At 48.1% G+C, this 26,346-nt stretch overlaps 1 protein-coding gene across 6 annotated transcripts in view; it reads left to right on the forward strand.

The window, feature by feature from the left end:
* Positions 1-26,346, forward strand: part of LOC138729592 (sphingosine-1-phosphate transporter SPNS2-like) — a 208,105-nt gene that overhangs the window by 171,277 nt on the left and 10,482 nt on the right. For 2 of the 6 annotated variants that reach the window (XM_069873951.1, XM_069873950.1), the window contains exons 11-12: positions 11,518-11,681; positions 15,882-16,059. In XM_069873951.1, the coding sequence (XP_069730052.1) occupies positions 11,518-11,681; positions 15,882-16,059 (342 nt within the window). Of the gene's footprint in view, positions 1-11,517; positions 11,682-12,230; positions 12,314-15,881; positions 16,060-26,346 lie in introns of all 6 variants that reach the window. The other 4 variants (XR_011338912.1, XR_011338911.1, XM_069873952.1 and 1 more) reach the window with 4 other exon arrangements.

Consider the following 26,346-nt stretch of genomic DNA (forward strand, 5'->3'; position numbering starts at 1 on the left):
CCCAAAGACGCTGGTGTGTCATATTCTTATATGTTTAAATTTGTATATATATATTCAAATGGGATGATATATATATTCAAAGGGGAGACCTTTTTGCTCTCTACAACTACCTGGAAGGAGGTTGTGGAGAGGAGGGAGCTGGGCTCTTCTCCCAAGTGACAGGGGACAGGACGAGAGGGAATGGCCTCAAGCTCCACCAGGGGAGGGTCAGGCTGGACATTAGGAAGAGGTTTTTCACAGAAAGGGTCATTGGGTACTGGCAGAGGCTGCCCAGGGAGGGGGTTGAGTCACCTTCTCTGGAGGGGTTTAAAAGACGGGTGGATGAGGTGCTGAGGGACATGGTGTAGTGATTGATGGGAATGGTTGGACTCGATGATCCGATAGGTCTTTTCCAACCTGGTGATTCTATGATTCTGTGATTCTATTCTATATATACATTAATCATTAGTCTTGAATGCCATTTTCCCAGAATGAGAGAGTTGCTCTGGAGCACATGAAGAGCCAGATACAGATAAGGTTGAACAGACCAAAGAAATGAGAAATATCTCAAGAAAATAAATATGTACAATTTGGCTGCTTCTTTATTTACTTCAGTGTTTTGGGCACTCAGGAGGAAATGATCTTATTTTAGAAATTATTTGAAAGAGGCAAGAACAAAGGAATGACTGGAAGAGTCATTGTGCAGGGCAGATGCCATGGGGAACGTCAGGTAGGAGAGTGAAATAAGCAGAGCAGCGTGCTTTGAAAGCAGGTGCCAGCGAGGAGAGGCAAGCGAGGCTGGCTCAGGTGACGCTGCTGCATGCTCATCCTCTTTCTTACATAAAAGGGATGTTTGGGAGGAGTGGCAAGGACCCTGAGTGATTGCAATTAATCTTGAAAGCTGCCTAGGGCTCCCATGTGTCACAGATTTAAGAAAGGGACTTTGGTTGTAGAGAACAACAGGCCATGCCGTTCTGGTAGTCAAAGATCAAGCAAGTTGTGAGGTACTTAAGGATGCCTGCCAAAAATATGCTTAACCCCAATTTAATTGCTGCCTTAGGCTTTCTTTAGACCAGGTAAATATTAATTATGATGTTGAATTACTCCTTCCTAATACAGTTCTTGTTGGGAGGACACGGCTCAGGTAGAAGGCTCTGTGGCAGGAGAGCAAGAGTGAAGCACTCATGTCATGGGAGGCACCAGCATCCTTTGCCTCTGGGCTGGCTTGTCTACTCACGCTCCCTCTGCTACAGTGACTGAAGGCCTTCATGTAATAAACCTGCAGCTTTCACGTAAGCCAGGAAAACAAATACTGCTTGAAGTGAAAGGACACACAACCAACCTGGCCAGCAGAGCCAGGACAAGCAGTCAACTTGATTGTTAAAATTGGCAGGTGTTGGGTATTGGAATTGTCTGGCTGAGTTGTAGGATGGAGACCTTCATGTAGGATAAAAGTCCCACTTGGGCAGGTTAGAGAAGTAGCTTGAATTATGACCAGGATTGTCAAGGCAGTCTCTGGGAGCTAAGCAACCTGCTCCCGTTGGCTTTAAGGGCAATTTGGGAATGTAATTCTCATAGTGCTTCTGGGAACCCCCAGCCTGAGGACGTCAACTCCCACTGCTGTTACTACAGAATTACCCTGAAGCAGACCAAGAGCACAATATAGGGCTGGAGAGAGTGAGGCAGAAGGCAGGAGGAATCAACTCAACTGCAGTAACCAGCATGTTCAGAATGGGTGAAACAGCCTCTGGATCACCTGGGGTTCATCTGGGATCCTGAAGATCTGCCATTTCTTCTGACTGCTTACAAAATTCTGGAATCTTCAATATAAGAAGGATATAGAACTGTTGAAACAGGTCAAGAGGAGGACACAAAGATGATCTGAGGGCTGGAGCACTTCCCATACGAGGACAGGCTGAGAGAGCTGGCATTGTTCAGCCTAGAGAAAGCTCTAAGAAGACTACAGAGCGATCTTCCAGTACTTGAAGAGCACTACAAGAAAGCTGTGGAGGGATGTTTTATAAAGGCAGGTGGTGAAAGGACGAGGGGGAATGGCTATAAACTGGAGAGGGGCAGATTTAGACTAGACATAAGGAGGAAATTCTTCACAATGAGAGTGGGGAGGCCCTGGCCCAGGTTGCCCAGAGCTGTGGTGGCTGCCCCATCCCTGGAGGTGTTCAAGGCCAGGTTGGATGGGGCTTGGAGCCCCTGATCCAGTGGGAGGTGTCCCTGCCCGTGTGGGGTGTAGATGATGCTTAACAGCTGCAGCCTCACGTGTGCGATTGCTGCCTTGCTCTGTGCTTGCTTGCCTTGCTGTGCCGCAAGAGTTGAAGTTGGTTTTGTCTGTGTCTTCCTCAGTTCCAAACTTTGCAATGCAATCCCTTACACTCACCCAAAGCACCAAATATACATTACTGTTTAAAAGCTAAGTGGAAGGAATCATGACTGTGTGGTTGTTTTTCATGTCTCTTTAAATATTGATAACTTAGATTATGGTAAAAAGGGTAAGACTGACTTATAAAGGACTTATGCAAATGCAGTTTTAGGGTGGCAGCTGTAATTTGCATCAGGTTTTACCACCTGCCAAGCGCTGAGATCAATTACTATAGATCAGTGCAGCCTATTCATTCACAAAAAAGAATAGGCATTGCTGTAGTGTCCTGTTAGATGAGGCAGTTTTTGTTCCTAGATAACTGTAACTTTTCCAGGACCTTTGTGATAACCTGCAGAGTTTAAATAATTGCTGTTTAACAACTTGGAGTAGAACACCGTGCTTTATTCTTGAGGCAGTCAGTGGGGAATTCCACCTGCTCAGTGTGTTACACCCACACCTCTCTAGTAATTCCCTGTCTTTGAAAGGTCCCACTGTGCCAACACCGTAGCTGAGGCAGAGGACAGTTGAGAGTAGTACCCCAAATCCCACCAGTCGTGTTGAGTATCAGTTTATAGAATCACAAAAGGGTTTGGGTTGGAAGGGACCTCAAAGCCCATCCAGTTCCACCCCTGCCATGGACAGGGACACCTCCCACTGCATCAGGGGCTCCAAGCCCCATCCAACCTGGCCTTGAACCCCTCCAGGGACGGGGCAGCCACCCCTGCTCTGGGCAACCTGGGCCAGGGCCTCCCCACCCTCACAGCAAAACTTTTCTTCCCAAGATCTCATCCCAATCTCCCCTCTTGCAGCTCAAAACCTTTCCCCTCGTCCTCTCCCTGCCCTCCCTGATCCAGAGTCCTTCCCCAGCTTTCTTGTAGCCCCCTCGGGTACTGGAAGGTCACTATAAGGTCTCCCCTCAGCCTTCTCTTCTCCAGGCTGAGCACCTCCACCTCTCTCAGCCTGTCCTCTTACAGGATAAAGGTCTTCTACCTGCCCTGCCTGTGCCTGTGCCCTAATACCTAAACAGCATTTCAAACTGAGAAGTGCTGAGCAGAGGTATCCAGCGGCAGAATGTGAAATACTTCAGATGCTCCAGCTCTCTCTGTTATTAATTCTGGTTATAACTTTGTTGCCCTTTAAAATTAAACAATTGTAAGAAGAGGTGGTGAGGCTGTGCCTTTGTATTCATCTCTGCCCATGGATGCATGAACCTGTCTTCCTTGCTCAGGGTTTACATTATTCCTTCATACAAACTTGCTGATGTATCTTTTGCTTCAGGAAAAGTGAGTACAGGCAGTCTTTTTTCTCCTTTGGGGCTGTGTCTTTGCTCTTTTTCTTTCCTTCCTACAAGTCTGTCCTTTGCTTCCAGTCTGAGCTCGGCATTGCTTTCCTCTTCCATCCTTGCTTCTAGTGCTGGCTGTGATGAGAAACAGGCACCTACTGCAGGCTTCGTGCTCTCTCCGCGTGCCAGGGGAATTGCTGCTGTGGCCCTGTTGGCTCTCCTGTTAGCTTCCTGCTTTATTAAATTCTTTCTCTCATCTCCCTTGTGCAACCATCCATCAGGTCTGGGGATCGAGATCTGTCTGCGTGTGCTTGTCACCTGGCAACATCACTGTGTGTTTTATAGAATCACAGAAATGCTTTGGGTTGTAAGCGACGTTTCAGGTCATCCAGTCCAACTCCACTGCAGGAGCAGGGACATCTTTAACCAGATCAGATTGCTCAGAGCCCCATCCTTGAGTGTTTCCTGGGATGAGGACTCCACTGCCTCCCTGGGCAACCTGTGCCAGCGTGTCACCACCCTCATTGTAAAAGATTTCTTCCTTATATCCAGCCTAAATCTCTCTTCCCTTAGTTTAAAACCATTACTCTTTGTCCTGTTGCAACATGCCTTGCTAAAAAGTCTGTCACCATCTAGTTTTAAAGAGCTGGAGATAAGTTCTCGTCCACCAGCACCTTCTGATGGGCTAAAAGCTACTCCCTGTGCCCTGCTCCTGGTGGTACCCACCTGGCCTGACCTCCTTGGCTGCTGCATCTTCTATTTACCTGAGGGACACAACCTCCAGCCGCTCTGGCCAAGCAGCATCAGGACAGTCTGGCAAATGGGATCTGCGAGAGGGGGGACCCTGATCACTCATCTGTGTGCTGAGGGTCGTGCAAAAGCTCTCCACATCTCTAATGATGCACACAGCGGCATTGCTGGGTCTCTGGTGGCCTCCTCTTGACAGACCCCGTGGCTACATTCTGTGTCAGGGATGCTGGGTCAACAGGCATCTTCTCTTTAAACAGTCTCCTTCCAAAAAGATGTCTGAGTGACCTTGTAATTAATTGTAAGCAACTCTGAGCTGGTCTGGTTTGTTTTGAGGAGGTTTTGTGCAACTCCTGATGTTACCTGGAAAAATGTTATTAATAAGCCTATAGATTGTCACCCTTCATTTTTCTCCCTTCCCCAACTTTCTGATGTGAGTAGGTCAATAAACTACATCTAATGAGCTACTTAAATAGCAAGAAAGCTAATGACCTTCCTTTAGCAGAGCAGTGTTAATTATCACTGATGTGGAGTGTCAGGGAAGGCAGAGCAGCATTTGATTAGGGGCAACTCAAGGAAAATTGTAGTAAATGCAACAATTAAAATACTTTTTTAATGAAAGGTATAATTGGAGGTGTAGATTTCACAGCTGCCTTGTCCCAGTTTGTGACAGCCTTTTTGTTGATTTAGCTTCAGAGGGGTTTACCCCTCCAAGTAAATATAGAAAGTAGTGGAAAGACTTGACTGCCTGAGGGAGCAGAATTCATGTGTTATAGTTTAAAACTCGTATTTCCATAGAATCAGAGAACTGGTTGTGTTGGAAGGAACCTTAAAGCCCATCCAGTCCCACCCCTGCCATGGGCAGGGACACCTCCCACTGCATCAGGGGCTCCAAGCCCCATCCAACCTGGCCTTGAACCCCTCCAGGGATGGGGCAGCCACCACTGCTCTGGGCACCCTGGGCCAGGGCCTCCCCACCCTCGCAGGAAAACATTTCTTCCTAGGATCTCATCTCAGTCTCCCCACTTTCAGCTTAAAACTGTTTCCCTCGTCTTCTCCCTTTGCTCCCTGATCCAGAGCCCCTCCCCAGCTTTCCTGGAGCCCCTTTCAGCACTGGAAGCTGCTCTAAGGTCTCCCTACAGCCTTCTCTTCTCCAGGCTGAACAACCCCAGCTCTCTCAGCCTGGCCTCGTACAGGGATTGTATTTTATGATTTAAAATGCTGTGGATCTGTGGACATGCTTACTCTGGAACAACATTTTTTCCAGTTTAGTTTGCTGGATTCAAACAGGCTGCAGCCTCTTGTTGAGACTCAGATCCACTACTGTCTGACTTGAAAGCAGGGTGGTGGAACGAGTTGGATGGTTGTGATGTGAGGCTGCAGTCTGGGTGCTCTGTCCCTGTCTGACCTGTGCAGCCGTTCCTCAAACAGAACCCATTATGTGCTTGCTGGTGATTGCTCAGCGCTGTCTCTCCAGCCCGAGCAGAGCGCGAGATGGACCTGAGGTCAAAAAGGCAGGCAGATTCGGTAACAATAATGTGTAAATTATTCTCCTAGCGTCTCTCACTGTTTTATGGGCTATCGGGAGCTACTTCACTCCTGGGTTTAAGGAAGGAACATCTCTCTTGCTTGCTGCCTTTTGCGGCATGTTATATGTTCTAATATTTAGAGTCCATATAGAATCACAGAATCATAGAATCACCAGGTTGGAAGAGACCCACCAGGTCAAGTCCAACCATTCCTATCAAACACTAAACCATGTCCCTCAGCACCTCGGCCACCCATCCCTTAAACCCCTCCAGGGAAGGTGACTCAACCACCTCCCTGGGCAGACTCTGCCAGTGCCCAATGACCCTTTCTGTGAGAAATTTTTCCTAATGTTCAGCCTAAACCTCCCCTGGTGGAGCTTGAGGCCATTCCCTCTCGTCCTGTCCCCTGTCACTTGGGAGAAGAGCCCAGCTCCCTCCTCTCCACAACCTCCTTTCAGGGAGTTGTAGAGAGCAATGAGATCTCCCCTCAGCCTCCTCTTCTCCAGGCTAAACACCCCCAGCTCTCTCAGCCGCTCCTCTTGTTCTTCAGCCCCCTCACCAGCTTTGTTGCTCTTCTCTGGACTCGCTCCAGAGCCTCAACATCCTTCTTGAGGTGAGGGTCCCAGAACTGAACACAGGATTCGAGGAGCGGTCTCACCAGTGTGCATAGGCAGCATCTTGCATCACCTAATGGAGAGAGTAGATGGAATATGACACACATTTATGGTTTTTATTGCTCTTTCTTTAATGCTACCAGCTTGACTGGTGTTCTGTAGCCTTGATAGTATTGCTCCTCCCATAGAGATCTTCTCCCATTTTCCTGCTTGCCCGGATTGTGGTGGCTGAAACGGGACTTACCCTTGCTCTGATATCTGATGTACGTGTGTCGGGGAAATGCTGTGAGGAAGAGAGCCCTCAGGCCCTTATTATCTGCATCCTCAAGTGGTAACTTTAAGTTAAGGATTACTCTGGTCCTGGCTGAGCTGAGTAATTAAAAGCTTTTTCCATAGTGCATGGAAAGGCCAAATCTTTGACAAGGCTGTCAGCTAAAAAAAAAAAAAATAAGAGGAGAATTAAGCACCTGGAGACCAATCCACATAGGATTTATCTCCTCGTTGCAATGAGCTAACAAGCTTCCCACCTGTGATGACTCAGCAAGAGAGAAGATTTAAATCTGCCCTAAAAATCCCAAATGACTTCCCATATATAAAATGTTCTTTGCTGAGGGTTCACAGCCTGTTCTGGTGTTTTGCCAGAGCTGCTGTGCACCCATCGTTTCCCGTGACTTTGGTAGAAGTGCAAGTTCTTAGTATTTTTGATAAAAAGATGTTTAAGGTAGTTAGAAGTATCTCATTAAAGAAAGCCCCAAATCCAGACCTGGTCGTTGTTCTGTCCCATCTGCTCTGTTGCTCCTTCTCAGTGCACTAAAGAGCTCATTAAAGAAGTGTCTGCTTTCTGAGCTGCCAAGGGCCCTGTCAACTCCCCATACAGAAACAGAAATTTTATAGAGCTGAGCACCGTTCAGAATGAGACTTCTCATTTCTGCGACATCGGGGAATGCCTTCCTCCTCCTGGGACGTACCCCCAGGGAAGGGACTGTGCTGCAAGGAGAGACAAGGGTCATAGACTCATAGAATGATTCAGGTTGGAAGGGACCTCAAAGCCCATCTAGTTCCATCCCCTGCCATGGGCAAGGACACCTCCCACTGGATCAGGGGCTCAAAGCCTCATCCAACCTGGCCTTGAACACCTCCAGGGATGGAGCAGCCACCACTTCAAAATTGTGGTCCTGAGCCTTATTTCCACATGTAAGCAGGCATCCCCCATCCCTACGCCTTTAGTCCCTGTGCCCTGTCGTGGGTTCCTTCATCCCGTGTTCCCCCCTGTATGAGGCATCTCCTGCTGGGACAGGAGGAAGCTCAGTGTCACCTTAGACAACCCCTGGGCTGACCAGATCTGGAGAAAAAGGCATTTAATGACACAAAGCAAATAGACTTTCACAGGGGAAGCACTGCAGGAGTCCTTGTTGCTGGTAGTGCTGGGGCAAACTCAGCTACCACGCACTAACACAGGCTGTTGATGTTGTCACCAGCCAAGTATGACAGTTGGTTGTGATCTCCAAAGATTACAATTAAGATTAACAGGATGTTTGGGGGTTTTTTTCCCCTCCAACATCCAAACACACCGATGTTAAAATTGAAATAACTCTGAGAATACAATTACTTTTACCTTTCTGTAGCTTTCAAGGATGTGTCATAAAAGCCCCTTTTTATAATGTGTTTCTCGTGCCACTTAGACAGTATGTGCTCCCCCACAGCTCTAGTAAATTGTTTACTTTTCCTTATTTTTGGTTTCTGGTTTTCAGTTGCATTCATAGAATCATAGACTCACTAGGTTGGAAAAGACCCACCGGATCATCAAGTCCAACCATTCCCATCAATCACTAAACCATGTCCCTCAGCACCTCATCCACCCGTCCTTTAAACACCTCCAGGGAAGGTGACTCAACCCCCTCCCTGGGCAGCCTGTTCCAGCGCCCAATGACCCTTTCCGTGAAAATTTTTTTCCTAAAACCTAACCTAGCCAGCCTGAACCTCCCCTGGTGGAGCTTGAGGCCATTCCCTCTCATCCTGTCCCCTATCACGTGGGAGAAGAGCCCAGCTCCCTCCTCTCCACAACCTCCTTTCAGGGAGTTGAAGAGAGCAATGAGGTCTCCCCTCAGCCTCCTCTTCTCCAGGCTAATCAGTCCCAGCTCTCTTATATTAGATTCTTTAAAAAAACCAAAGAAACCTTTCACATCCATCTCTTCACAATGAGGGAGGGGACGCCCTGGCCCAGGTTGCCCAGAGAAGGGAACCTCTTCCCTGGAGGGATTCAAGGCCAGGCTGGATGGGGCTTGGAGCCCCTGATCCAGTGGGAGGTGTCCCTGCCCATGGCAGGGGTGGAACTGGATGGGCTTTGAGGTCCCTTCTGACCCAAACTACTCTTCTGTGATTTCTGAATTCAGAGTGAGAGAACCCCAAATCAAAGAAGAAGAGGAGCCAGGGAGAACCTGGTTTGTATCACATCGGTAATAATTAAAATCAGGTATTTGTGCCAGATGCTGCAGTAGAAATTACCTTTGATGTAGCAAGATTTGTGCCCAAGAGGCAACGTCAGGAATTTAGAAAAATGAAGCAGTTGCAGAGGGATTGAGATGTACGGCTCGGCAGTGAGACAGGGCGGATGAAATGATGATTTCAGATATGTTGTTACCATTACACTGTTTAATCAGTAAATCAGATTAATTTAACTGCTCATGCTATTCAGGAGGGACAGGCACACAGAAGCAAAGCTGTCATTCTAGGGCTTCACCCCGCCTGAGCTTTTATCACATCAACAGCCTGTCCAGTGCTCCCAAAACCACAGCACGTGCTTCCCAAGAAAGGTAATGAAGTTTCCCTCTTCCCCCTCCATTGTCTCTTGTGCTCAGAATGAGACACAAACAGAGATTTGTGGGGTTAGGATCGGGCCCACTGCAGCTGAACTGTTTGTTCTCCTGGAAATGGGTAGTTTCTTTAGCTGGCGGCCGTCCAGCTGGCTGCCACCGGCTGAACACACGCCGTTTGTGTTCCATTGTAAAAATGCCAGGAGCTGAAGTTTATTTAGCAAAGTCACTCCTCTTGGTCTGAGATCCGTGTTACACAGCAAGGGAAAAGAAGATGTGAGCTTTCATAGGATGTTAGCAAAGACGTTTGATTAGACTGCAAAACTGCAGCAGCACCTCCTGATTGATTTTCCACCTCCAAGGTTTGGGTAAATGTTTTGAAGTGGTGGAACAAAGCAAGGGATTCCACACGTGAGTCCTAGCGCTGACTGTGCGGTCAACCCCCACTTTCTCTTAGTCATGATAGAGAGGAGGCACCAAATGTGATGCTGGATTAAGTCTTACCAAATCACAGTTAGAATCATAGAATGTCCTGAGTGTGAAGGGATCCACAAGGTTTGAGTCCAATCCCTGCCCAGGACAACCCCAACATTCACACTGTGGGGCTGAGGGCCTTGGCCAAATGCTTCTGGAATATTATCAAGTTTGGTGCTTTATCTGCTTCCCTGGGAGCTGTTCCAGGGCTCCACCACCCTCTGGGGGAAGAACCTTCTCCTCATGTCCACCTTACCCTCCCCAGCACAGTTAAACAGCTCAGGATGCTGTCATTGCAAGGAGTCTGGAAAGCCAGGAATCAACAATACAGAGCAGACCAATTGGCAAACCGTATGTTGCTGTTGGAGCACAAGCCTGTAATTATGTCCTGTGTCCTCTTGAAAGGAGATACCAAACTTCCAGTCTTAGCAGGTGGCTGGTAATATAGTGGAACAAAACAACAGGAAATAGTGACTCTTAAGTTAACAGCAAAAATATCTATGCATGCCCTGGTTAAGTTCTAGAGTTGTGCTGCAGGCATGGGTGAGGGCGTTCTATGACATCTAGATGAGAAAACCCACTGGCTTGGTGGGAAGAATTATGCCTCGGAGATGCTTTTTGGTTTAAAAATGAGGAAGATAGCATATTCAATATTGACATGATTTGTTGGAATAACAGGTCAACACAAGGCCTTAGAAAGAAAGGTATGGGGCAGCTACACTGGGAGTTGGATTTGTTGGAGATTTTACATTTTCAAAGCTGGTTTTAGCTGAGAGTGTCACGTCATCCGTAAGACAGAGCAATCAGGAGCACATGCCTGGCTTTTCATCCTCTACTGCTGATTTATCATGTCAATTTGTCAAGTGATTTGTTGTGAGGTCTTTTTGGAGGATAGTTGTATCCATTCCCCAACACGAAAAGTGTTTTAGAATTCCTAAATTTCTAATCTAGAAGAACCCTGATTCTGGCAATCGTACACAGAGGGGATCAACACAGAAGGAAATGTTGGGAATTAAGGTGTCTGGATACAAGAGGGAATAATTACCAGCTGATGCCCCTGCCTTCTGGGGACAGTGCATATTCTAGTCATTTCCTCCAGGCAAATTCTTTTCACATTCAAATCTTGTTGCTGTTTTGTTAATAAGACTCTCAGACTGATAGCCACTGCTGTTTGCCTTTCAGTCTCAGAATGTTTTTAACCATCAGTTCATATATGAGATGTAACACTCTTGTTTGTCCTTCTGTGTGTTCCACACCATGAATAAAGTTGATCTGAGGGCTGGAGAACCTCCTGTACGAGGCCAGGCTGAGAGAGTTGGGGTTGTTCAGCCTGGAGAAGAGAAGGCTCCAAGGAGACCTGAGAGCAGCTTCCAGTGCTGAAAGGGGCTCCAGGAAAGGTGGGGAGGGGCTCTGGATCAGGGAGGGCAGGGACAGGAGGAGAGGAACAGTTTTGAGCTGCAAGAGGGAAGATTGAGATGAGATCTTAGGGGGGAATGTTTTCTGTGAGGGTGAGGAGGCCCTGGCCCAGGTTGCCCAGAGCAGTGGTGGCTGCCCCATCCCTGGAGGGGTTCAAGGCCAGGTTGGATGGGGCTTGGAGCAACCTGATCCAATGGGAGGTGTCCCGGCCCATAGCAAGGGGATGGAAGACTATTATCATGTCTCTTTTTTCATCTAAGTGACTCTTTTTTTTCCCCTTCTCTCCTAGATCTCAGACCTGATACGACAAAGCACAAAGGAGTCCCCAGTCTGGGAGTTCCTCAGCTTGGGGTACGCACTCATGCTCTGCCCCTTTGTCGTTGTCCTAGGAGGGATGTTCTTCCTGGCCACAGCCCTCTTCTTCCTAAGTGACCGAGCCAAAGCTGAACAACAGTGAGTAACCTGGCAATTGCAAATGGGGAGGTACCGAAGCCTGTTTTCTCTCTTGAACTTTATGCTTGTACTCTTTGCCTGCCCTTGGTCCTTCAGGTAAAGGATGTTGGGTTGTGTGTTAAGAACCTCAGCTCAGCAGAGTGCATGAGGCTGCACGAAGCACAGGGGCTTGGGTCCTGCTGGCTGGGCATCCTTTACACCTTCAGCTCTGGTGGATCTCAGTTGTTGGCCGTGCAGCTTGGAGGGGAGCACAGTATCTGAGATCACAGGCCCCTTTTACCCTCTGGGGTGAAGGCTTGCTGTGTGCTGGAACCAGCAGACTGCTAAGTGAAGAGCAAGAGAGACTTTACAGAACTTGGTGATCAGCTTTGAGCCCACAGTCCCATCTCAGCCCCGTGTGTCTTGCTCGCTACCTCCAATACAGAGGAACATCATGCAAGAAGAAAAAGCTATGTATGTGGGGACATAGGCGCTCAGGGGTCGCTGTGTTAAAGATAGTTTTCCCAGTCCCTTATTGCAGCTTATAAAAAAAAAGCTACTGTTTTTCAGTAAAGAAACCGATTCGGACCACCTCACGGTTGGCAACTACAGTAATTCGGAAGACGCTTCCACATGACATACAAACTGCTGGGGTTAGTCTCTTTCTCCTAATTGTCACAAAATAAGAGTATCTATGTTTAATGTTATCATATGTGGGTAGGTGACTGCTCTGGTGTTGATTCTAAGTTGCCTTTGCCTTCCTTTCACTGGGACAACGGGGGACATGCAGATATTCAATGCAGACAGGAACGGCTCTTCTTGAGGAGAAGGGCCCTGGTGTATCGTTGTCACTAGATATAGTACAACTAGAAAGAAAATAAGGTGTTTAGAGGCTGACGTAAGCGTGTGACCAGTTTGGGTGATGCTTTCTGGCTTGTATCAGGTAGATGCAAGAGATTTGGAAGAGCAGTGCCACAGGCAGTGCTGTGGCCTTGGAAGAGCAGTTCCACCCTTCCGTGCACAAATACCACAGAAAGGAAAGGTTTTCTGCCTCCTGGTGCCTTTAGATACATCCATTCCCTTGATAATGAGATGTTTAAATGCTGCGGGAAAAAACAAGCCCTCATCATGTATCTTGTAAAGAGGTTAAGTCCTGCACAGCTGAACTTCAGTGTGGCTTTGGAGACGTGACGTGACTGTTGTGTGAGTGGTTTGTTATCTGCATAAAAGGGCTTTAAATTACAAGAAGTGAAATTGGAGATTAGGTGTCAGGTCCCAGGTGGCCATGAAGGCCAATGGCATCTTGGCTTGGATCAGAAACGGCATGGCCAGCAGGTCCAGGGAGGTTCTTCTCCCTCTATACGCAGCACTGGTGAGACCGCTCCTCGAATCCTGTGTTCAGTTCTGGGCCCCTCACCACAAGAAGGATGTTGAGGCTCTGGAGCGAGTCCAGAGAAGAGCAACGAAGCTGGGGAAGGGGCTGGAGAACAAGATGAGAGGCTGAGGGAGCTGGGGGTGTTTAGCCTGGAGAAGAGGAGGCTGAGGGGAGACCTCATTGCTCTCTACAACTCCCTGGAAGGAGGTTGTGGAGAGGAGGGAGCTGGGCTCTTCTCCCAAGGGACAGGGGACAGGATGAGGGGGAATGGCCTCAAGCTCTGCCAGGGGAGGTTCAGGCTGGACATCAGGATGAAATTTTTCACAGAAAGGGTCGTTGGGCACTGGAACAGGGAAGGGGTTGAGTCACCTTCCCTGGAGGGGTTTAAAAGACAGGTGGATGAGGTGCTGAGGGACATGGTTTAGTGATTGATAGGAATGGTTGGACTCGATGATCTAGTGGGTCCTTTCCAGCCTGGTGATTCTGTGATTTCGTGTGGATTTTGTGATTCTCTTCTTTATTAGCTTGTCAAACCAACCCGCCAGGCCCTCTGTGCTCGGCAACATGCTGTGGGACCCATCCGTTGTCACAGCTCCAGTGGAGTTCTTGCAGAAGAATATGAATGTTGGGGTTGTCCTGTGCATGGACTGGGTTGGACTCAATGGTCTTTGTGGGTCCTTTCAACTCAGGACGTTCTACAATTCCAAGAGGCTTTCCAGGAGGCACTGCAGGTGATGGGATCACTGCTTGACTCCGCTTGGGTACCAGTGCTGGTATGTTTTACAGCACTGTAATCAAAACACCAGCTTTGCTGTGGGAGGGAGATCACATCTCCTAGCTCTGCTTTCTCCTGCATACAAGTGTTTATTTCTGATTGTTGCTGTCTAGCCTGAGCAGATTTGATTGCACTCCACGCACCTCAAAAGCAATCCTGCTTCCCAGCCAGCCGCTGGTCCACTTTGTGAAGAAGCATTCAGGCTTCAGACCTGGTTTAGTTGCTGTCTCTCTTTCGGCATCCTTCCCTTTCCTGGTCTGTCTGATTCATATTTGATTATGGATTTTATATTATCCAGCCATGGATCTTTCATGTTTTGAATTGGCTCAGACATAGACAGGGAGCAGTTGTCATAAATAATGCTTAACAAAATAATTGTTAAATGAATGACTCCTGCCGTGCTGTTTCTAGGATATACCTGCTTCCATGTTAGAAATGGCATCCTACAGTCAGATTTCTGAGTGTGGACTTTAGTTCAGGCTTGATGAACAGTTAAGACAGGACCTTGAATAAGGTTGGCAACTGCGGAGCAGAGCTCTCCCCCTGCCACGTGCAACAGTGTCTGCGCTGTTGACTGGGTCCTATCTGCTATTCTGACCAGTTCAGTGGTCTCCTCAGAAGAACTCTTGAGGGAGGATTTGTTTATTAGCTGCATGCTTGCCTGGGAGAGAAAAGGCAAAAGAGCTTTTTGCTATTAGCAGTCTAAAACTCCATGCTGGAGTGAATGGAATGGATTGGGTTGGGTTGGGTTGTGTTGAGTTGTAAGGGATCTGAAAGCCCATCCAGTTCCCACCCCTGCCATGGGCAGGGACACCTCCCACTGGATCGGGGCTCCAAGCTTTCCTGTTGGCCTCCTTTAAGTCTGCTCTAAGGTCTCCCCGGAGCCTTCTCTTTTATGCCCAGATATCTGACCGGCCATCTGCACTTGGCACTGGGCACCTTTGGCAAGGATATCATTCTGCCTGGCCAGTTACTCCCTAGCGCTTGCTGCCTATGGGGGATTTTCTTTTTCAAGATGCCTTGTTTCCCCTCTGCGGTCAGCCCTGCTGCTCAGACAACAGGCCTTGGAAATGGGCTTTGCCAACAGAAATCAATTAACCTGCAGGAATCGCAAGCGTAGGTGCCACAAGCCAGAGATTAAAGCCATTCATCACCGGTAGCGTCGGGGCGCACGGGCCAGATGTCACAGACCTCTCTAATGAACTAATATGGAAGCAAAGCAGTGGAACGCGCCTCTCTGCAGCTCTGCCGACGGAAATTAAGCTTTCCCAGCTATCATTTCCATGCTTCTGTGAAAAGCAGCTCAGGGTTTTATTGCTGGGATTTGGGGGTTTGTTTGTTCCTTTGTGTACCAGTCTCTGGGCGTCAGCTCCGAGATAATTTCTTCTTCCAGGCAGAGCAGAGGATCAGGGCAGCAACCTCTCTTTCCTGTAAAGCTTCCTCCTGTTTCCACCGTGCTTCCTTTCAAAAACAGAATTTCCAGGCTTGCAGCACCTCGTGACTTTTTTTTAAGCTACTTTTATCATTGCCACAATTCCTGGCATATTTTGCCTCTTACTTTTTTAGCACAGGAATTCCAGTCAATCAGGCTGTCACTGTCACAAAAACACTCAGGAGGAAAAGTTCTTTTTACAGCAGTTCTTCTTGTTTTCCACTCCCAATTCTATTTTCCCACTGCTTCAGAAGTCTGACAGCCTAAAGAGGCTTTTAGTAAATTTAGGACTAGCAGACAACCCGATGCAGTGCATCGCTCTGTAATGTAATCCGGTCAGTTTTGGTGTAATTTCTAAAACACGAATTTAATCCCATCCCTCCAAAGTGACGGGAGAGAAAATGGTGAAGAATGCTTTCTGCCAGAGCTCTTATGCACTAGTAATGCTAAATATTTCTGTTCATTTTTAATCCACTCAACTACAGTTGCTGCTGTGATTTTTGCCTGACTGCCTTGCGGTTCTTTTCCTCTTCTGCGCTGCAGTGGAGGGTTAAAACACTCAGATTTTCATTTCTAAAGGTGACTGCATGCTGTACTGTGTTTCTCTTCACTTGAGTCTCACAAATTTTCATTAAGCAGCTGTGCTTTGCAATCCTCTGGAAGCCAAACCAAACATGCACAGTCATGGCAGAGCCCTAGAGAAACGGATCAGCAATCCCATCACCTTTCTTTTATTCCCGAGCTCCATCACCGATACCTGCGCAGCCTTGGCAGATTCCAGCCAGAAGGCAGCTTGCAGAGGTCAGGAGTATTTCAGGTACTTCACCTCTCAGAATTAACAGCTCAGCACTGCTGAGAATTGCATCTGTGCTCTGTCTGTGTCCTTTTCCTCACTCAGAATGCAGTGTGCTTGAAAAAAACAAAGCTTCACCCTAGAGAGCTGCAGTGGTTCTTAGAAGAAGCCGTGCCTTCACATGGAGTTGGGAAGAAAGTGCTGGGTTTATTATGAAAAGGAAGAAAAAAAAAAAAAAATCTTTCCCCAAGATGTGACAACTTTTGGGTGCCAGGGCAGAGAAATCACTGTGCTGTAATTAGTGTGGATTCTCTTGAGGGCAGTCAGGGTGAGTGGGAATCAGCTGGAGTTTTGCTGAGCAGTGGTCCTGTCTCAGCAAAGGCTCTAATGGGAGAGGGGCAGATTGAGGCTAGACATAAGGAGGAAATTCTTCACGATGAGTATAGTGAGACCCTGGCCCAGGTTGTTCAGAGCAGTGGTGGCTGCCCCATCCCTGGAGGGGTTCAAGGCCAGGTTGGATGGGGCTTGGAGCCCCTGATCCAGTGGGAGGTGTCCCTACCCGTGGGAGGGGGTTGGAATTAGATGATCTTTAGGTTCCTCAGGGCTCAGTACTGGGTCCAGCCCTGTTCAATGTCTTTATCAGCGACCTGGATGAAGGCATCGAGTGCACCTTTAGCAAGTTTGCGGATGACACTAAGCTGGGTGGCAGTGTGGATCTGCTGGAGGGCAGGGAGGCTCCAAAGGGATCTGAACAGGCTGGACCGCTGGGCTGAGACCAATGGGATGAGGTTTAACAAGGCCAAATGCCGGGTCCTGCACTTGGGGCACAACAACCCTGAGCAGCTACAGACTAGGAGAAGTCTGGCTGGAAACTGCCTGGAGGAGAGGGACCTGGGGGTGTTGGTTGACAGCGACTGAACATGAGCCAGCAGTGGCCCAGGTGGCCAAGAAGGCCAAGGGCATCTTGGCTTGGATCAGAAACGGCGTGGCCAGCAGGTCCAGGGAGGTTCTTCTCCCTCTGGACTCGGCTCTGGTGAGACCGCTCCTCGAATCCTGTGTTCAGTTCTGGGCCCCTCACCACAAGAAGGATGTTGAGGCTCTGGAGCGAGTCCAGAGAAGAGCAACGAAGCTGGTGAGGGGGCTGGAGAACAAGAGGAGCGGCTGAGAGAGCTGGGGGTGTTTAGACTGGAGAAGAGGAGGCTGAGGGGAGACCTCATTGCTCTCTACAACTACCTGGAAGGAGGTTGTGGAGAGGAGGGAGCTGGGCTCTTCTCCCAAGTGACAGGGGACAGGACAAGAGGGAATGGCCTCAAGCTCCACCAGGGGAAGTTTAGGCTGAACATTAGGAAAAACTTTTTCACAGAAAGGGTCATTGGGCACTGGCAGAGGCTGCCCAGGGAGGGGGTTGAGTCACCTTCCCTGGAGGGGTTTAAGGGACGGGTGGGTAAGGCGCTGAGGGACATGGTTTAGTGATTGATAGGAATGGTTGGACTCGATGATCCAGTGGGTCTCTTCCAACCTGGTGATTCTATGATTCTATTCCAACCCAAACTGTTCTATGATTCTATGTTGTGGCTGGATACCCAACTTTTATAACTGTTCCATCCCTCTCTGCATCCTGCATGATATACGCTGGCTGTTTTCGCCAAGGATACAGCAATGCAGATCAAGCAGCAGGATGCAACTGCAGCGTGTGTCCCTGGTGCAGACACCAACAGGAATAAACAGCTGCACTGATGCAGCCAGTTGGAACAAAAGAATTTAAGTGTTTAACTTGCTATCACTCACCACTTCAGAGACCTGCAAGCATAAATAGTTCACCCATTTGTTGACACGATGGGAATCAGGTTAATTCTACAGCTTTAGGGGAGTTTTCTTCTCTCCTAAAATTAAAATTAAACATTTAATGAGAAAATTATTTACTCTTAACACCTTTGCTTGGGTGTGGAAACTCTTGCTAAGTAGCAGCGCTAATTAATATTGCATCTTAAAAGTGGTGGAAATACTAGAAAGAAAATACCTATTACAGATTAGACAGAGCAAGCCTCAAAAAGAACAATCCCGTGCACCTTTTTTGCTGCCCTAAACACAGCACATCTGCAAATTACATTACAGGAAAGATGAGAATAATCCATTTTCAGACTCTTCTGCCTCACATCACGTTTATTTTTAGCCTTTTCTAGGACTAGATATTAAATGATCTCCCAGTTCTCCTATTGCAGCAATTTGAAAGTGTCTGACCTTATTTTTGCTTTGCAGATTCTATTATGTGGGACAGGGAAAGAACTCAGAGAATTGTCAGCCCTCTTTTGCTCTGATTTCTCTGTGGCAGCAGTTAGAGACAGAAAGGACTCATCAAATGACTTTGTGTTGTTCCCAGCACAGGGTAGTGTCCCCTCCCTTAATGCTGTCACAGGTATTACACTGGCATGCAGGAATGATACATGTTCCATCCTAGTAGTTTGCATTACTAGAAGAAATATTTCTTCGCGGAAACATTTTAAGATGCATTGTGAGTGATTTTCTAAAGAGTCTAGACGCTCGCTGTAGAGACACATCTCAGTGCTGCATTGAAGCACCATTTGGATTTGAAGATTTCATGGGCAGCAAGTGGATTTAATCAAACAACTCCCAGAAAGGATAATTGAGGAACAGTTTCTTCCCTGCTGATATTCAGCTGTTTAGGGGAAATAATGTGATTGCTTTCTTTCTTTTTTTTACTTTAAAAAAGAAGAAAAATAATAAAACATTTCCTGTAGTGATATAAACTCACGATGCTATTTTTTAGCCCAGAGAAGATGTCATTGGCCTTTGAAAGCATGTGAATTTACAGCAGAAAGCCCGGACTAGGATGCAGAGGATCCATGATGATGGAAGGAGGGAGGCAAGGAGTGTGTTCTGAGTGACCCAAGGGCTGGAGCACCTCCCATACAAGGCCAGGCTGACAGAGCTGGGGTTGTTCACCCTGGAGAAGAGAAGGCTGCGGGGAGACCTTAGAGCAGCCTTCGATGCTGAAAGGGGCTGCAGGAAAGCTGGGGAGGGGCTCTGGATCCTGGGGCTCTTGAACCTGGCCCAGGTTGCCCAGAGCAGTGGTGGCTGCCCCATCCCTGGAAGGGTTCAAGGCCAGGTTGGATGGGGCTTGGAGCCCCTGATCCAGTGGGAGGTGTCCCTGCCCATGGCAGGGGTGGGACTGGATAGGCTTTAAGGTCCATTCCAACCCAAACCATTCTATGTTTCTAGTTCTCTGATTCTACTTGATCAGGTGCTCTTCTTGCAGAAGGAAGCTTTGCCTTCCTGTAACTTCAGGCATATGGAGAAATTCCATTCTTGCTGTACAACAGCACTTAAGTTGCTAAGGACTGGTCTAGGAATAGTGTTTACCTTTCTCCGTGGCACAGATTAACCTCAAAAGAGCAATATATGTGGGGAATTAATGGGCTTGGAAACCATGAAGTTCTGCCTGCAGGCTCTTCCGCAGCTTGCAGTTCGCAAGGACTACGCCAACACCAGCTGGCTCCGTCCTGCCTGTCCTAAAGCAAAGCTTCTGCTGCCAACAACTGACTAGTAAAGCATATTTCAAGTGCCATGAGCTTTTTGTGTAAGGACCACAACTGAGCTCAAAATGTCTGTGGACACCTAAACTGATCTTTGACATCTTCCTACCTACTCTACAGGAAATCCACAGCTTGACTAAAGCGACAGAACAAAGCAATATTTTTTCCATATGAGACCGTATTTTTCATCTGCATGAAGCCAGCAGCTGCCAAGTGAAGAAGTAAACCAGCCTTTAATATTCAGCCATCCCCAAGTCATTACCTTCTTATATTTGGAATATATTTTCTCATTGCTCTCTACAACTACCTGAAAGGAGGTTGTGGAGAGGAGGGTGCTGGCCTCTTCTCCCCAGGGACAGGGGACAGGACGAGAGGGAATGGCCTCAAGCTCCGCCAGGGGAGGTTTAGGCTGGACATTAGGAAAAAATTCTTCACAGAAAGGGTCATTGGGCAGTGGCAGAGGCTGCCCAGGGAGGGGGTTGAGTCACCTTCCCTGGAGGGGTTTAAGGGATGGGTGGATGAAGTGCTAAGGGGCATGGGTTAGTGTTTGATAGGAATGGTTGGACTCGATGATCCAGTAGGTCTCTTCCAACCTGGTTATTCTATGATTCTATGATTCTATGATTTGCTGGTTCCATTTATGGCCAGTAAACACGGGAGATAAACCATCTAACAGTCTGATCTTATTCTACCCGCAGTTGATGGATCTTTACAATGCACCTCCCGGAAACCATAGAATCATGGAATGGTTTGAGTTGGAAGGGACATTAAAGCCCAGCCCCTCTGCTATGGGCAGGGACACCTCCCACTGGATCAGGGGCTCCAAGCCCCATCCAACCTGGCCTTGAACCCCTCCAGGGATGGGGCAGCCACCACTGCTCTGGGCAACCTGGGCCAGGGCCCCCCCACCCTCACAGCAAAACATTTCTCCCTAAGATCTCATCTCAATCTCCCATCTTGCAGCAGAAAACCATTCCCCTCATCCTATCCCAGCAATCCCTAATCAAGAGCCCTTCCCCAGCTTTCCTGGAGCCTCTTTCAGTGCTAGAAGCTGCTCTGAGGATTCCCTGGAACCTTCTTTTCTCCAAACTGAACAACCCCATCTCTCTCTTCCTGACCTCATACTGGAGGTGCTTCAGCCCTCGGATATCTCCATGACCTCCTCTGGAGTCATTCTAACAGATCCATGTCCTTTCTGTGCTGAGTCTCCTACTTGGGGTCCTATAGCTGTTTTGGCTACCGATGCTCTACTGTGACCTTTGAGAAGTCAGATGCTGTCCCTCAAATGCTCATCTGTGGTAAAACAGGATTAAAAGCACTTGCCCCCAAAGGGCACTTAAACCATATGCTTAGAGTGGCTTCAATATGTCAGTTTGCATTGTCATTGCAAAGGACAGTTCTTGGCACGCAGGGACTTCATCACACACAAAGGTATTTTAAACCCACGCTAGGACAGTTTCTGTGCTAAGGTTGCCCTGGCACTGATAAGAAGTCTGATTAGACTCCACGCAGGTGACTGGAGCACTGAACAGAAGGCAGCCTTCCAAGCCAGAAACCCTTTCTGATGCAGGGAAATAGAACAAGTCATGAAAAATTCAGCCCGGCCGAGCCATTTCTTGAATCCTGTCATGGTCACAGAGCATATTATAAAGGTATTGACTTTTATTAACAGTAGGTGATGTCTTCACGTGGAGAAATCTGCAAGGCAGATTTTCAGCAAGCTGTGACTGTAGGTGTGTTAAAGTAACTCACTCATGTTGGGGTCCTTGGTCTGAATCGCATCCTTTAGTGAAACAGGGACAACATTGCTGGAGTTTTACTACCAGGGCTTCTGTAGGGAGGGTCTGAAGCACCCTGGCCTGGTCATTCCTGAAGATCACTACCACACACCAGGCAGGGCTGGCCCAGACTTGTGGGGCCAAGCAGAACACTGGTTCCTCACACCCCATAGCTTAGAGGTTGCTGAAAAGAGCTGGATTATGAGGCAGTTATTTTGGAGGGTAAGACGCATGTTTCTAACCAAGTGGCACCAGGAATTTCTACGGGATTTTGTTTTTTTAAGATTTAATTAGATTATACCAGCTTTTTGTGTCATGTTTTATCCCATTTCCTATTCAATCATGCCAAGAAAAAAGCAAGACCTTCTATCTCCTCTTTCCTCTGCTATTTCAGTGCACATGAGAGTATGATGTTACCCACATCTTCCATGGCACTAAAAATGCCACCCCTTTAATTCTGAGGCCATTAATATTTGGCTAATTATACATAAAGGGCAGACTCAAGGACAGCGTTTGGAGGGCTTGAGAGACCCACATCTTAGAACCATGAAATCATAGAATCATTAAGGTTGGAAAAGATCTCTAAGCTTATCCAGTCCCCACTGTGCCCACTAATCCACATCCCAAAGTGCCACATCTACACCTTTTTGGAAACTCTCCAGGGATGGGGACTCCCCCACTTCCCTGGGCAGCCTCTGCCAGGGCTTCACCACTCTTCCTGTAAAGAAATTCCTCCTAATATCCAATCTAACCCTCCCCTGGCGCAGTTTGAGGCCATTGCCTGTCCTCTTCACTCACTCGAGGAGCCCCCATGAGCTCAGCGCTGCGGAGCAGGGATGCAGAGCTGTCTCTGGGGTTCATTTCCATCCCAGTCCCTGCTACCTAATGAGTGCTGTTAGCCGCTTGCTCGTCTTCGCATCTGTTCTGTCGCAGCTGCCTGGAAAAATAGAAGGAAAGGTTATTGATTTTTCCTTTATGCCAGTTTTCTCCTCTGTCAAGAGCTGCAAAAGTGAAAAAATAGAAGCTGACCTATGTTTCTGCCTCTAAAGGGAAAGATGCTCAGCACCTACAATAAATGAACAGATGGAGAATGCTGACGGCGCCTGCGCAGCTCTGAGGGGCTGTACAGAACTGAGCGAAAAAGCCTGTGTTTGCTCTACATGATTACCATATTCCATTCGCTAAACCCACTGACGTGCAGGAAGAAAAGGGGATTTAAGCCAATTAATTTCTGTAGCGCAGCTGGCGGAGCACCTGCCACCAGCTCCCGTCGGGCCGGCTCCACGAGAGAGCGGCTGCTCAGGACAGCCTGAGCCACCCTTTCTGTCTCCTGAGGGAAGGGCACTGTGGGGACGGGGGGGCTGCACACAACCAAGTCCTGTTTGAGCTTTAGCTTGGAGCATTTCAGGTTTACACAAGCTCCAGGCTTCCTCTCGGGGTAGAAATGCATGAGCACAAGCATCCAGCAGAGCTATGTTGAGCGATCGGTTCCTAATCCAGTGCAAGCTTCTCCTGTGCCTGATTCTTTGTGAATTTGCTTAGTGTCCTGCTTAGCGTCCTTTCCTTTAGCAAACCAACCTCCGCCCCTGCTCCTGGGAGGCTGATGAACCTGTCGTGATGCATCAGGAAGCTGAGAGCATGGGCTATTTTTAGCTGTGTCAGTCGTGTCCCTGTACCACTCATTGGGGTCTTTCTAGGTTGATGTATTATTGTTCATAGAATAGTTTGGGTTGGAAGAGACCTTAAAGATCATCCAGTTCCAACCCTCCTGCCATGGGCAGGGACACCTCCCACTGGATCAGGGGCTCCAAGCCCCATCCAACCTGACCTTGAACCCCTCCAGGGATGGGGCAGCCACAACCTCTCTGGGCAACCAGTTCCAGCACCTCCCCAGCCTCATTGTGAAGAAATTCCTCCTTATGTCTAGTCTAAATCTGCCCCTCTCCAGTTTATGTCCATTGCCCCTCGTCCTGTCACCACAAGTCTTTTTGAACAGTCCCTCCCCAGCTTTCTTGTAGCCCCTTCAAGTTCTGGAAGGTCACTATAAGCTCTTCTTGGAGCCTTCTCTTCTCCAGGCTGAACAATCCCAACTCTCTCAGCCTGTCCTCTGATCACCTTTGTAGCCTCCTCTGGAGCAGTTCTAACAGCAAGTTGTTCACCTTTCCTGCATCTTCCCTCTCAGTCACTGGTTTCAGCTGCAGTGTACTAGGAACTTCTTACATCAAAGCACAGAATTTCTGCAGTGATGCAGGCTGCTGATCTTTGGTGTCTGGTCCCCAAGGTTACTAACTTAACTCTCAAAATAGCTTGAGTTCAGGAGATGCTGTCTGGAAGCAATCCTTGATTTGGCTGTTCTTACACCCTGCTCTGGAGACAATAGGTTCAATGATCTGGAGCCAATTTTTAGAGAGGAGATGGAGACACACGTGCACCAAGCAGTTTGTTCAGCATCCCAGGAAAACTCTGTTGTAGAGCAGGGAACCAAATTGAGCTCCTTCCAGCTGCAGGTGTAAGTGGCAACTATACATAGTTACAGAAGAACACTAATGGCTAGTATGCATCCATTCCTTGTGTGTGTGTAGACATATATATATATTTTTTTTTACATTCATTATATTTCAGCACAAAAAGAACATGGATCTGTTAGAGTGAGTCCAGAGGAGGCCACAGAGATGATCTGAGAAGTGGAGCACCTCCTGTACAAGGACAGGCTGAGAGAGTTGGGGTTGTTCAGCCTGGAGAAGAGAAGGCTGTGGGGAGACCTTAGAGCATCTTCCAGTGCTGAAAGGGGCTCCAGGAAAGCTGGGGAGGGGCTCTGGATCAGGGAGGGCAGGGACAGGATGAGGGGGAATGATTTTGAGCTGCAAGAGGGGAGATTGAGATGAGATGTTAGGGAGAAATGTTTTGCTGTGAGGGTGGGGAGGCCCTGGCCCAGGTTGCCCAGAGCAGGGGTGGCTGCCCCATCCCTGGAGGGGTTCAAGGCCAGGTTGGATGGGGCTTGGAGCCCCTGATCCAGTGGGAGGTGTCCCTGCCCATGGCAGGGGTGGGACTGGATGGGCTTTGAGGTCTCTTCCAACCCAAACCGTCCCATGATTCTATGATTCTGCACTGCCTGATTAAAAAAACTGTACAATGAAGGGCTTAATAGGTGCACACTTGAGCTGGGGTCTCCATCCTGCTGGGTTTTTTTGCTGTTGGTAAAGCATCTGACAAAAAGGTGAAGCACTGTTGGGACCAGTTTGTTCCACACGTGTTAAAGAGGTTTTGGCTTCTGCAGCGAGCACAGTATTAAGGGAAAGCAGAATAGCCATGGATGTCTTTGATTTGTTTCAGGGGCAGAAACCTTTACATGAAGTCAGTGCCTACATGCGCCGCTCTGTTGATGTTGTTTATTTCTGGATGAAACTCTATGCCTTTAATAGAGTTTGATTCAAAGTCCTCAAGGGAAATGTGATAAAATGGCAGTGAAGTGCAGCTGTAAACGCCCATGTGGTGAAATATCAGTGAGACAAAGCAGTAGGGTCTATGCAGAGCATGGATGAGGTGTGATGATGTATGGAGGTGGCTGGTTGTGATTTGAGGGATGTGCTTCCTGATCCTGTGACACTGTTTGTACTGCTGGCAGGACAACTGCAATAAGCTTTACATCCTCTAGAAGCAGACGCTCTTTATGAGGGTGATAGTGGTGGTGGAAAATATGAGTAGGACATAAGCTTGTGTCCATTTCCCTCCTCTGTTTGCTAAAATGGTAAATGTGTTTTGTCAGTTGGCTTCAGCAAAGATTCCCTAAGGCAGTTGGTCCCTGCTGTAACAAGGTGATGGATGCAGTGAGTGAGTATGAAACACGCACTTTCCTGCCATTTCTCCCTTTCTGAACCACGTTTGGTACATTAGGAGGTGGTTATTGTGCAGAGACAGGACTCAGCTTCTGCTTAAGACTACTTTACACTCCTCTGCTTCAGTGATCTCTCTTCTTCTAGATACATCTACACTTGTCCTGTTGTAGGTATCAGGAGACCACAGTGACAGTGTTACTTCTTCCCTAGGCTTTTAACTTTGAATCACATTAAGGTTGGAAAAGACCTCTAAGATCATCCAGTCCAACCATCAGCCCAACCCCACCGTGCCTGCTAAACCATGTCCTGAAATGCCATGTCTATACATTTTTTGAACACCTCCAGGGAAGGAGACTCCACCTCTTCCCTGTTGGCCCTGAGGTTAGAACCAGTGTGGAAGGCTGCCTCAGTTCTCCAATTCCTGAAGTGTTTTGTTGTTTTTCCACAGGAATATGGTGGTAACAATTGCATGAGCCAAGAAACCTCCTGTGTACATTTATCAGTCAACAAAATTCACTGTCACATCTGAAAGTCATCCAGGTGTGGAGCTGCACATGATAATTCTTAGCATCTCTTCTTCTTGCCCAGTTTCAGGCAGCAACCTTAGGGGCCTAAAGGAAAGCTGGGAAGGGGCTGTTCACAAAGGCTTGGAATGATAGGACAAGGGCCAATGGGTATAAACTGGAGAGGGGCAGAGTTAGGCTAGACATAAGGAGGAATTTCTTCACGATGAAGCTAGGGAGGCCCTGGACCAGGTTGCCCAGAGCAGTGGTGGCTGCCCCATCCCTGGAGGGGTTCAAGGCCAGGTTGGATGGGGCTTGGAGCCCCTGATCCAGTGGGAGGTGTCCCTGCTCATGGCAAAGGGGTTGGAACTGGATGATCTTTAAGGTCCCCTCCAACCCAAGCTATTCTGTGATTTTATGTGAAAGCTACTGATGAGGTTCAGAATGCAGATTTGCAGAATGCAGCTGGGCTGATGGTCATCACCGGTACAGGTGGAGGGTGTCATCGGCTCCAACACTTTGATGCCAAAAACCCCTTCCGCTGGCTGTACTTGAAAAAGATTTTGTTTTTCATAGATCTAAGGCCATAAAGGCTTTCAAGGATGTCTGTCCATGTAAACATTCCAGATTTCAGTGTGTT

Source organism: Phaenicophaeus curvirostris, chromosome 21 (assembly GCF_032191515.1).
Source record: "Phaenicophaeus curvirostris isolate KB17595 chromosome 21, BPBGC_Pcur_1.0, whole genome shotgun sequence".
In the NCBI taxonomy this organism is placed as follows: domain Eukaryota; kingdom Metazoa; phylum Chordata; class Aves; order Cuculiformes; family Cuculidae; genus Phaenicophaeus; species Phaenicophaeus curvirostris.